This window comes from Trichomycterus rosablanca, chromosome 12 (assembly GCF_030014385.1).
Source record: "Trichomycterus rosablanca isolate fTriRos1 chromosome 12, fTriRos1.hap1, whole genome shotgun sequence".
Lineage (NCBI taxonomy): Eukaryota > Metazoa > Chordata > Actinopteri > Siluriformes > Trichomycteridae > Trichomycterus > Trichomycterus rosablanca.
Window position 1 is genome coordinate 2867470 of NC_085999.1, and position 12294 is coordinate 2879763.

Below are 12294 nucleotides of genomic sequence, written 5' to 3' on the forward strand. Positions count from 1 at the left end.
GTTTCCTCCGGGTACTCCGGTTTCCTCCCACAGTCCAAAAACATGCAGCTAGGCTAATTGGAGACACTGAATTGTCCTATATGCACCTAGCCACTAAAATGCACAAACCAGTGCATTGTAGCGCCGGTCCCAAGCCCGGATAAAATTTTTCTGCATTTTTCTGTGAATTTTTCTGCATGTGCAATACTTAATAACTACTATGTGCAATTTTCGGAATGTGTATATATTATTATATTTAACTTTGATGTACCTATTTTAATCCTACATATATTTTTTTAAATATTTTTTCATTACAATTTTATATATACTATATTAAATCTGCGGTGTTTTAGCATGAACAGTGTACAGTAAAATGACAATAAAGTTAATCTTGAATCTTGAATATCAACGAAATAAAAAGACACGATCCCCTCAAACGCTGGAGACTTTTATTTTGAAACCCTTCTGCCTTGATTCATATTGGTTCGCTGTTTCGCTTGAGACTAAAGCCGGTGTTTGAATGATGCCCAAATTTCAAAATAAATCATAATAAATAAATGAATAATAAATAAATGAATGGCAGGTTTTGAAGTAGACGCATATATTAGGACTCTATGCAGCACTGTGTGAGTGATGAATGGTAAAAGAGCAGGATTTGTTGGGGCAGTAGTGGAATCTCAGGGTCGGTCGGGGGTAGTAAGACGATGGCTGCTGAATTCTGGAGCTTCTCTGCTTCACTCGCGTTGCTTTGTTTATTCTGTTATCTGCTCACTTTCTCACACTGTCACTCCTGTAATCACAGAGTACCCTCACCCTCAGAGGTAAGTTACCTCTTATATAGGTTATTTTACTGCTGGTTTATTGTATAAAGTGTAACAAATAGAAGCTAACACGCTAAGCTATTTAATTCTCTACAGTATAATAAGAAGAACAGCTGACGGTGCTCTGCCATAGTAATCCAGCACACATGTATGATTTCCTTAAAAACCCTTATCAAATGTAAATTTCTTATATATTTACCCTGTCATAACCACTATTCACTGCCAAATACTTTTAAAATTAAATGCCCAACAAGGGTATGGTCAGATGGCCACATGTTTATGGCATTTAGTAAACATTTACTGTTGATGGTGATTAACAGCTGTGTATATACTATTCTAGTACTGTCAAATATACTGAATTATAGTTTAACTCGGGTGGCACAATGGCTCATTGGGTAGCCCTGTCGCCTTACAGCAAGAAGGTCTTGGGTTCGGTTCCCAGGCGAAGTTTGCATGTTCTCCCCGTGTCTGTGTGGGTTTCCTCTGGGAGCTCCGGTTTCCTCCCATGGTACAAAAACGTGCCAGTGAGGTGAACTGGAGATACGATATTGTCCATGACTGTGTTTGATATTAAAGACTTGAACTGATAAATCTTGTGTAACCAGTAATTACCTGTCCTGTCATGAATGGAACCAAAGTGTAAAACATGACGTTAAAGGATGGTGGTGTTGCAGCTGGTACAGTTGGGTTGGGGCCACACAGCAACATGGGTTATTGGGTTCATGACCCATGACTCCCAGTTTCCTGTAGTTTCTTTGTTTTGCCCTTTATTAATCAAAATGTGGAGAAACTGGATCAGCTGAAGACTCAGGGGTGTGTGTTTTATAGTGTTTTATAGTGTTTTATACATTTTATACATTTATTTGAGATTTTTGTAGATTAGATAGATAGATAGATAGATAGATAGATAGATAGATAGATAGATAGATAGATAGATAGATAGATAGATAGATAGATAGATAGATAGATAGATAGATAGATAGATAGATAGAACTTTATTGTCATTGCTTAGTACAAGTACACGGCAATGAAATGCAGTCACCATCTACCAGAAGTGCAAATAGTAGCATTGTGCAAGAAAACAGAGATATAACTTTAGCTATTTACATATATGGTATTACGTCTATAAACATAGTACTGCATACACAATAATAGGCATAAGAATAGGATTAGCTAGGTATGTATTATAATAATAGTAATAATAAAGACGTGTAAAATAAATAACTATTCAATTATATCTATAACTATATAAAACCTCTGCTACATGACTATACATATATGTATAGGTAAATAATTGTGCAGATATGTATATGTATGACAGTTTGTGTAAAGTGCAGTGCGAATGATAAATAATAGGTTCAGTGTGTAGTCCAGGGTGTTAGTGGTGTTAACAGTGTAGTGTGGTGTTCAGTAAAGTGATTGAGGTGGGAAAGAAACTTATGTTCCTGAGCCGACTGGTCCTGGAACGTATGCCCCTGTATCTCCTCCCAGATACAATTCTTTTCACAACATTGCTTCAGTGTTTATTTCCACTGACACATTTTAATCTTAGTCTATCTCCGTCTATAGGTTGTACCACAGGGATCAATATTGTGTCCTTTTTTGTTAAACAGCTTTATCCTACCACTTGGCTCTATAATTTGTAGTTTAATCATTCAGTTCTATGCAGATGACTCCCAAATGTACCTTAGTACTCATTTCAGTGTTTACAGGATATGAAACATTGCATGTCATCAACCCGCAAGACTCTTTTTATGCCAAATTCAGAACCTACCATTTGCGTACACTATTGAAGCAGGAATCGACATTCATCAGACCAGGCGTTGTTTTTATCAGTCTTATCTGTCTAGTTTCAGTGAGCCTGTGTCCACTGTAATTATAATGTCAAGGTTTGGTGTGTTGTGTGTTTTAAGATGTTTGGTTATTCGCATCTGACTTTGTCATCTGCAAGACATTTCTGCTTACACTTCTGCTGACTCTGTGCTCATTTTCGCCTTCTGTTAACTGAAGAGCACTTTAAACAATAGATTTAATTCACCTAAATGTTTTATCATGCTAAGTGACTCCAGCTAGGCTTAATCTGATGTCATACTTTCTTTATTTTACTTTTAAAACCAATTTCAGGCAGCAGTTTTTCATGAATGTCATGAATGATTTATCTATGCCACGATACCCTGCACTAAATTGTGAAGTGTAGAAGTACTGGAAAACACTGATTTACACTTAAATAATGAAATAGTTGTCTTCTACTCCTATTTATTTTGCCAAAGCAGATCATTTATCTCCAATTTATCTTCTATTTATTAACACATTTTAATTACTTGTGCTTTCAGGTGATACATGATGTCTATTTGAAACCAGGGAGGTTGACTAAACGAAGCACCGAGCTGCAGTTAAAAATTCAGGTTGTTTACGACTCCGGCTTGGACGTGTAAGTAGTACATGTACTGGTATGAGTTGAAGGTATGAAGGTCTGTGTGACTGTTGAGTGACTTTACTGTGTTCATTTCTCCACCAGGCTGGATGAGAACAAGAGCAGTCTTGTAAAGGTATGTCTCACTGCGTGTTATTCGAACTGTACTGACTTGTTTTTAATGGTGAATAGGTTTCCTTTGGCTTGTGAATAATAGACTTTATCTACTCTGCTCTAAGGACAAGCTTTTCCCACAAGCCATTGATTACCTTCAGAAGGCCTTTAGGGTGCGCAGGCAGACCGGTCCGGTGTTATTAAGCAGGTGAAGTGTTTTTTCCATCTATCTAAATGTTTCCCATTTTTATTTTTATTGATTTTAAGTTATTAAAAGTATTTTTTTTCTTTGTAGACAATGTGCAACGAGTCAGTATCTGCGCAAAAAAGATGAACCACACCGATATTGCCAAAGAGCTTGTTCAGATATTACACGATGTGGACCAGTTATTGTGCCTGAGCAACACTTGCAGGTTTGTTCTTTACTTCTTCAGTAATAACGTCTCCTCATTGTGTTGTAGGGCTGCATGAGCACAGGGTTAGCCATTGTACGGCACCCCTGGAGCAGAGAGGGTTAAGGGCCTTGCTCAAAGACCCAACAGTGGCTTCATGGCAGAGATTGGTCAGGATTCCGACTCTCAACCTCTCAGTTGGTACCCCAAAGCCCTACTCACTAGGCTACCATTGTCCTCTGTGATGATGGTTGTTGTGTCAATGCTGTATGTTGCCTATTTTAAAATCCTGATTATCTAATGCAGGTCTTAACATGTGTCCCAACTTGGACGAAGCATCAGAAAGGGGTATAAGAAATATGTGATTGGGATATTTGGCCAACAGCTGACAATCCAAATCATGAGTTGGATCAACTGATCAACTTCATTGTAGTTTGTAAATAGAAACACATTTAGAATTGATGCCTGCAACACACTCCAAAAAAGTTAGGACAGAGGCAATTCTATACAGAAACACCGCAGAGTTCTCTGAGCCCGAGCTCATCTCAGATGGAAACGTCCTGTATGTTGTCAAGTCAGGTTTATTTATAAAGCGCCTTCACAGACCTCAAGTGTTATCCAAAGTGCTGTACAATAAAATCAGAACAATCTCTATTCATTTCCTCCGCTTCTCTCGTTAGGGGTCGCCGGCGGATCGTGATCCGCATTATTGATTTAGCACAGTTTTTACGCTGGATGCCCTTCCTGACACGACCCTCCCTATTATGAATCCTAGCGGCTTGGGACCGGCACTACAACGCACTGATTTATGCATCCTAGCCGCTAGGTACCTGTAGGACAATTCAGTGTTTCCAATTAGCCTGTCTGCATGTTTTTGGACTGTGGGAGGAAACCGGAGCACCCGGAGGAAACCCACAGAGACACGGGGAGAACATGCAAACTCCTCACCGAAAGGACCCAGACCGCCCCACCTGGGGATCGAACCCAGGACCTTCTTGCTGTGAGGCGACAGTGCTACCCACTAAACCATCGTGCCGCCCAAAATCAGAACAATAATAAAGCAAATCAGTTACATAAAATACAGTAAAAGACATATAACAGAATAAAAAATAATGGTAAATTTAACAGTTGACAAAGAAAAGGCCATGCTAAAACCCAAAAGGCTGTGAAAATAAATAGGTCTTCAAGTATGTTGTGGTCTGATGAGTCCACGGTTCAGTTTGTTTTTGGGAAAAATGGACATCGAGTTCCAAAGATGAAGAGAACAATCCAAACTGTTACCAGTGAAAGGTACAATAGCCAACATCTGTCATGGTTTGGGTATGTATCTGTTCCCTTGAATAGTGACCATGGACTGTTCGTCAGTGAATCTCGTATCAAGCAAACCTGGCCAAATTTAAAACAATTAATAATAAATTATAGAGCACAAAAGGCTTTTACGCCAATATGTAATCACATTTACTTGTGTACAAACCTGAAGCTTTTTTACCACCCCAAAACAGGGGTGGGAACCTATGAATTACCTAGTTTGGTAAACTTAGCTTTGGTTACTAGGACTTAATATCATGTCAGTATATTATCAATGATCATAACCATTATTTTAGATATAAGTGTGCAGCCCTGGCACAAATGAATCCACTTATTGCTAAAGTTATCAGTTCCTGTGAGGTTTCAGTATCCTTTCTTTTAATTAAATGGTTTTGTTATTGGTTTACTTTAAGTCCTTTATACATAAAAAAAAGTCTGCCAGTTAAAACACATGAATGTTGGGGCTGTAGGACTTTTAAGTGTAAATTCACTTTTATCTATAATAAATGTTTTGTGGCACATTTATGTTGTGTAGCAATGCCGAGTGTGCAGCGAGACGGGGACGTCATGCGGCCCGACGGGTCCCCCGGACGGTGAGGGCATCGAGGGGGCTGATTTTGTCCTGTATGTAAGTGGGGTGACCACAGAGCGTTGTGGGCAGGAGAATATTGTGGCCTATGCAGCGTACTGCCAGCTGGAGGCAGAACTAGACAGGTAAACACTGTCATGTTGTCATGTAGTGATGATGCTTTGGTTTTTATTTGTTACTTGTCTTTATTATATTATATTAAGAGCCTAAAATCTAAAATGGCAACCAGCACAGCTCCTCCAGTTGAGGTTTGCTTGGTATTATTACATTTTGACGTTGAGGAAATCCAGTGTACCTGTTGGGCTTTGCAATTTGCATAATTGTGGTGAATCAAAAAGCAAGAAGGAGATCTCACGTAAGATAAATATGACTTTTAAAACATTGCAAGCCAGGTAAACCAAGCAAGAAAGAGAAGTTGCATTTAAAAACAGTTAATTGTAGAATTAAAATGTGGAACTGTAGAAATTGATTTTTTATTTGTTTATGTTGTAGCTGTAGTTATATTGTAGTTTATGTTTAAATAGCTTTCTTATAGTGGCTTGGCGGGTAGCACTGTCACCTCGCAGCAAGTAGGACCTGAGTTTGTTTCCCAGGTTGAGCAATCTGGGTCCTTTCTGTGTGGAGTTTGCATGTTCTCCCCATGTCTGCATGGCTTTCCTCACAAAGTACAAAGACATGCAAGCGAGGTGAATTGGAAATACAACATTGTCCATGACTGTGTTTGACATTAAACTTAAACTGATGAATCATGGGTAACCTGTAACTACCTGTCCTGTCATGAATTGAACCAAAGTGTAAAACCTGACGTTAAACCTGACTTTTATTGTATTTTATTTAGGCCCATCGCTGGATATGCCAATCTGTGTCCAAATATGATCTCGACTCAGCCTCAGGAGTTTGAGGGCATGCTGTCCACTGTCAAACATGAGATCATCCATGCGTTGGTGAGCACTGTACACCTCATTCTGAACTGTTTTAGCATTCTGACCAACTTTTTACTGATCATACCAATTAATAATCAGTGATTGTTCCATGTGAAGGGTTTCTCAGCTGGTCTGTTCGCTTTTTATCGTGATGATGATGGGAAACCGTTGACGCCACGCTTCGAAAGTGGTTTACCGTCGTTTAATGAGAGGTAGCTTTGGAGTTAAGTTCGTATATTCTTTATTATTGAATAGTAGTGATAGTGAGCTGACTATGACTGGGAAATGTTTGTTTATCCAATAGTTTGGGCCTGTATCAGTGGAGTGAGAAGGTCATAACCAGAGCAACACGACTGTGGGACATTCGTGGTGGTCACATGGTTCGACACGAGGTCCAGCTGATGGTCACTCCACGAGTTGTAGTAAGTGTTTAAGTACAGTACAGTTTCATCTCAACTGTTTTACACAACACACTTTGCATTTTACAAATTACAAATTATAATTATAATCTTATAACAAATTATAATTATAAATAAAACTATCTGTCTGTTATCTGAACTGAATGTGTTCTGGAAAGCTGCTGTTGCGAATTTCTGGAAAGCATGAGCATGTTCTTGTATTATTAAAACAAGAAATTAAACCTGTTTTAATATTAAGCATAGAATTTAAACATCTAAACGTGTTTTTTAGGATTGTTAATTGACTTAAAACGTTTCGAGTCTCAGATTTTAGTACACTACCGCCACCTAGAGGAAATTTAGTCAACTAACAGTTAACTAACACAGTCACCTAATGTTTTCCTTCACGTCCTTGAACAAGATGAAGGTACAGTTGTCCCTTGAAACTCGACGTTTGGTCCTGGGAGTGGTGTTGAGTTTAAAAGACATTGAGGTATTTTTTCCCATAAGGATGTTTGGGAAACCTGTTAATGCGTCCATGGTCCCGTTTACACATATATACAGTATATTAGTCTAATGTAAAATAATGGGTTTGTACACTGAAAATAACACAAATATAATATAAAAACACTAAAATACAATTAAAACAGTTATAAAATAAATATAAAAATACTATAAAAGTTGCACTTCAACTTTATTCTTTATTGTTTCCTAATTCTTCTTAATCGTGGAGATGCTTGATCTTGGAATGCCGTATTCTGTTCAGTACCGGCGCATTCACATGAGACAACGAGTGAGGAATTTAATTAGTGGAGAGAGCTTATGAGCAGTAATAATTTAGAGAAGTTTAGTGCACCTGTGACTCAGTTTTATCGGAACCAAGTACAATAAAAGTAATATAACAGCCAGTTTTATTTTGTTTACACAATTCTTCTTAGTACTAATTATGTCGCCTGCATAACAGTGGAAATTGATGCCATTTAATGAATAATTATTCCTAAACTGTAGAGTGAAAATAGAAGAGGTCCTAACACTGACTCCTGTGGAACACCATACTTTACTTTTGCAGTTTCAGAGCATTTATTATTTACATGGACAAATTGGTAGTGGTCATTCCGATATGTATATCGTAGATACTGTACATCCTGCACTTGCTGCTCATTGCCACTTCTGGTTAGATGCTAAACTGCATTTCTTCTCCTTTGTTCTTGTACATGTGTAATGATAATGAAGTTATGATGTCCTTTATTAAGTGATAATAGTATTTTTTATATGAAAAATAGCAGAGTGTAACAGTTTTTCTTTAATGCTTTGTCAGGAAGAAGCTCGGAGACATTTCAAATGCCCTATTTTAGAAGGCATGGAGCTAGAAAACCAAGGGGGCATGGGCACAGAGCTGAACCACTGGGAGAAACGGTTACTGGAGGTACATAGACAGCAAATGACAGTGTGTTAGATGTAAGATTTTTGATCAGTTAAACAGTGTTTTTCCTTTTTTCAATAGAATGAAGCGATGACTGGATCTCACACTCAAAACCGAGTGTTTTCCAGAATCACACTGGCTATAATGGAGGATACAGGGTAACTACTCATAACTAACATGATTAGTTTTATTGTGTAATCAGCATTTTACAGTACGCTGAATAGAAATGCGCCTCTTTCTGTCAGGTGGTACAGAGCAAACTACAGCATGGCAGAGAACTTGGAATGGGGCAAAGGTTTGGGATGTGACTTTGTGATGAAAAGCTGTAAATTCTGGATCGACCAGCAGCGTGAAACGTAAGTCACACAAACTAAATATAAAGTGTTTTTTATAAACCTGGGAAATGTTAACGTCACCGGGAGATCCCTCATATATTAAACATGGGGAGCGATGATTAAATGGTGGTTATAACAAAAAATAAAGTCAGATATATATGTGTGTGATTTTTAGAAAGCCCTTTCTGAGCCCATACTGTGATACCGTGCGTGGGATACCGCTGCAGCTCTCCTGCAGGCAGGACCAGCTAGCAGTGGCGGTGTGCAACCTGCAGAAGTATCCTCAGCCTCTTCATCAAAAATATCAGGTAAAATAAAAAAATATAATAAAGATTTACAGCAACATTTGGCCAATAATTATAACAATAGTGGTTCCAGTCATAAATTCATTACAATATTAACATGATGCTGCATTTTTCATTCATTTCATTTAAAAATAATCATTTAATTATCGATTATGTATATTTCTGTTACTAGACTGTTATAGCACCTAATATATATATGAATAACTTATTTTTTAAGCTTGTGTTTTTGCCTACAGTACTTTGACAGTATAGATGGTGTTCCCGAAGATGATTTGCCTTTTTACGGAGGTGCCGTGGAGATTGCTGATTTTTGCCCCTTCAGTCAGGAGTTCAGCTGGCATCTGAGCGGAGAGTTTCAGCGCAGCTCTTACTGCAGGATCCAAGAAAACCAGCCAGGTAGGGCACCAACGCAGCCTGTCTGTTTTACTATTGATCCACAGATCTAGTGCAGACCTTTGTGACAATTTTTACTCATTATGGGTGTTTCCCCATAATACACATTGGACTATCAGTCAGCTACCTATCTTTAATTTTTCTCTCAGACCCATGGAGGAATTATGCAGCAGAAGAATACGGTCCCAACTCCATTTGTCTTTACCAAAAGTCAGCCTTCGTCATGAAGCAGTGCAATAAACGGATGACCTACCCCGACTGGGGAAGTGGTTGCTATAAGGTGATGCTAATTATACAGTTACACACATATATACATATTACCGCTATATAAATTTATGTATCACCTTATGATCTATCACCTCTGTATAGCTATATATACATATACAAAGTATTCAGACTCCTAGACTCCTGTACATTTTGTGTTGTGGATTTGATTTTTATCCATCAATCACCCAAAATGATGAAGTAAAAACACGATTTTTTTTTTTTTTGCTGATATTAACTTGTTCAGACCTTTCATTTAAAACTTTGCAGCCCATTTGCATTGACACTAGAAAGCAATTACAGCAGCAGTTCTTCATGGATATATTTTTACAAACTTTGCAAACCTGGATTTACCCTGTGAGGTTTGATTCTTCATGGCAAACTTCCTTTCTTAAAGGATTGACTGTAATTTGCTGCGTTCATCCAGCTTCCATGTCACTCCGGCTAGTGTGGGTAATTGCTAGATAATATGCAGTGCCTGTGTTTTGTCAGACCTGGTGTTTGCTGTGACCAAAGATTTCAGATTCTCTTTTATCAGACCAGTGAATCCTTTCCAAACTATGTCTGATTAATTAAAAATTCAGCAGGTGGACCTGGATTGAGTCCTAGACACATCTCATGGATAATCAAAGCAAACGAGATACCTGACCCTACCTTTGTCATTAGGAGTGGTTTGTTGTAGATTTCTGAGTTAAAATAGTAATTATATCTGTTCAAAATTAAATACATATATATTTCAGAGCAGACAAGTATTGTATGTCAATTAATTTCAGAACCATAACAGGCCTATCTGTTGAATTTTAAAACTGCTTCAGAAATAATAAAGCAGCTGTTTCAGCTGTTTAAGAAGTTTGTCCTTAAAACAGTGAAAAAATAAGAAAATAAATCTATAGCTCAGTTCTGACTGCTGGTTGTTTTGTTATTTACAGACGTCTTGCTCAGCACTGGGTTTACTGGTGTGGGTGCAGGATCAGAGTTTCCTGTGCGTACGTGCTGGTCAGGTGCTCAACGTGAATCTGAGGATGAATGAGTGGGTGTACAGCGGCCAACTCATCTGTCCCGCCTGCTCCGAATTCTGCAGCCAGTGTTCTCATCCACACGAGCTCCCACCGGTTAACACCACTCGCACTTTTCTCATCGGTACGCTCAGGTTTCCTTTACCTACAGACCCAAATCTAATTTATTAATAAGTGTATTTAATACGTTTATTTAATAGCAGATGCTTTTATCCAAAGTATAGAATAAAATAGAATATAATGCCTGTATTTGTTGTATATATACATATGCAGATGTACAGTTGGAAGCTATTGTGTACATATGCTACACTTTACTTTCTTTATTTTCGTTAGTTTATCTTCTTTTGCTTGTTAAAACCATCCATCCATCCATCCATCTATCTTGATAATGCTGCAGAGTTACGTTCCTTTTGTTCTTCCCCAGATCCATGCTCCAGCTCCTCTGGCCTGGTCGTCACGCTGTGGCGGCTCCTGTTTAACCTCATTCCTCTGCTGGCAGGCTTCATGCTCTGTGTAAGGAACTGAAATCGCACCGGATGGTGTACGTTCGTGGAGAATACGGGCATCTCACTGCCGCCGACTTTCTTCGGAATTTCCTTTTCAGCAGGGAAAGCAAAGCTCAGTGATATTTATCACACTGACACACTCTCGACTCCCCGTGAACATGGTTCAGGTTTTTGCTAAGGATTGGAACAAGCCATTGACTGCACTCTGCTGTGGTAGTTATCAAATGCCAGTCAGCTCTTTGTGAGATGAGAAGCCATAGTCGTGCAAGCTAGCATGCAGCGGAGACCTTAAAATGCTGGTGCTAATTTGTGTCGTCCTCCACGTACTATGATGAACAAGTAGCATTTTTTAAAGATTTTTCCTAAGAGGCCAGTACGTAATAATTGCAGATCAGAAAGTGTGTGTACCCGTGTGTACTTGTGTGTGCCCGTATGTGGTTGTGTGTGAGTGTGTGTGGTGTCTTGTGTGGGTACAGTGGCTCAGACAAATCCAGGAGAAACCTCCTAACAGTAAAGGGTCCAATTTCTGACTTTGACCTGTTGGACATTTGCTATGTACTGTAGAAATTCCATACTGACACTTATTATTTAATTATTAATACTGAAATTATTTTAATTAGCTTTTAGTATTTTTTTTATTTATTTTTTTAACTTTGTGTTCTAGTGGTCAGTCCATGATCATCTGTACTTAGTTTTAAGTGTAAAAACACCTAGAGTAGTATAGTTATAGTATAGTTGTAGTATAGTTGAAAAAAAACGTCTCCAACGGGTCGATAGTTCATCGTTGCACTGTGATGTTCTTGTGTGTGTTTGTTTGTTTGTTTGTTTGTCATTTTTGTGAATGTTACCCAGCAAAAAACATTATTTGTCCTCATTTTTAATTAACCCTCATTTATACCTGGTCATTAATGCTTCTTAATTATTAGGGTTATACCACATTAAGGTTATTCGCTTTTACATTGAGGTCTTTATGCACCCAAGATTCCATTAAAACAAATTTACATTTGGAATAGCAAATCCCCCCCCCCCCCCCCCCCCCCGATTAATTTTTGTCTTTAGCAGTAAAATGAAACAGCAAATTAACAAAGAAAATGACTAGATACAAATAATGATCT

The 12294-nt window shown here is 38.3% G+C and overlaps 1 protein-coding gene across 1 annotated transcript; it reads left to right on the forward strand.

Annotated features, from left to right (window-relative positions):
• Positions 1-683: 683 nt before the first annotated feature.
• Positions 684-11198, forward strand: lmln (leishmanolysin-like (metallopeptidase M8 family)). The gene is made up of 17 exons (XM_063006638.1): positions 684-800; positions 3134-3231; positions 3319-3349; positions 3453-3535; positions 3623-3740; positions 5563-5741; positions 6455-6560; positions 6657-6751; positions 6844-6961; positions 8256-8363; positions 8442-8518; positions 8606-8716; positions 8871-9003; positions 9237-9396; positions 9543-9673; positions 10587-10797; positions 11098-11198. The coding sequence occupies exons 1-17, from the start codon at positions 684-686 to the stop codon at positions 11196-11198; spliced, it is 1977 nt and encodes a 658-aa protein (XP_062862708.1).
• Positions 11199-12294: the final 1096 nt, after the last annotated feature.

Bases quoted from the DNA above. Each gene is read 5' to 3' on its own strand.
- lmln (XM_063006638.1), top strand. From the start codon at position 684: ATGGCTGCTGAATTCTGGAGCTTCTCTGCTTCACTCGCGTTGCTTTGT. The intron at 801-3,133 runs GTAAGTTACCTC...TTGTGCTTTCAG, and splicing joins GAGTACCCTCACCCTCAGAG to GTGATACATGATGTCTATTT. The intron at 8,717-8,870 runs GTAAGTCACACA...TGTGATTTTTAG, and splicing joins ATCGACCAGCAGCGTGAAAC to AAAGCCCTTTCTGAGCCCAT.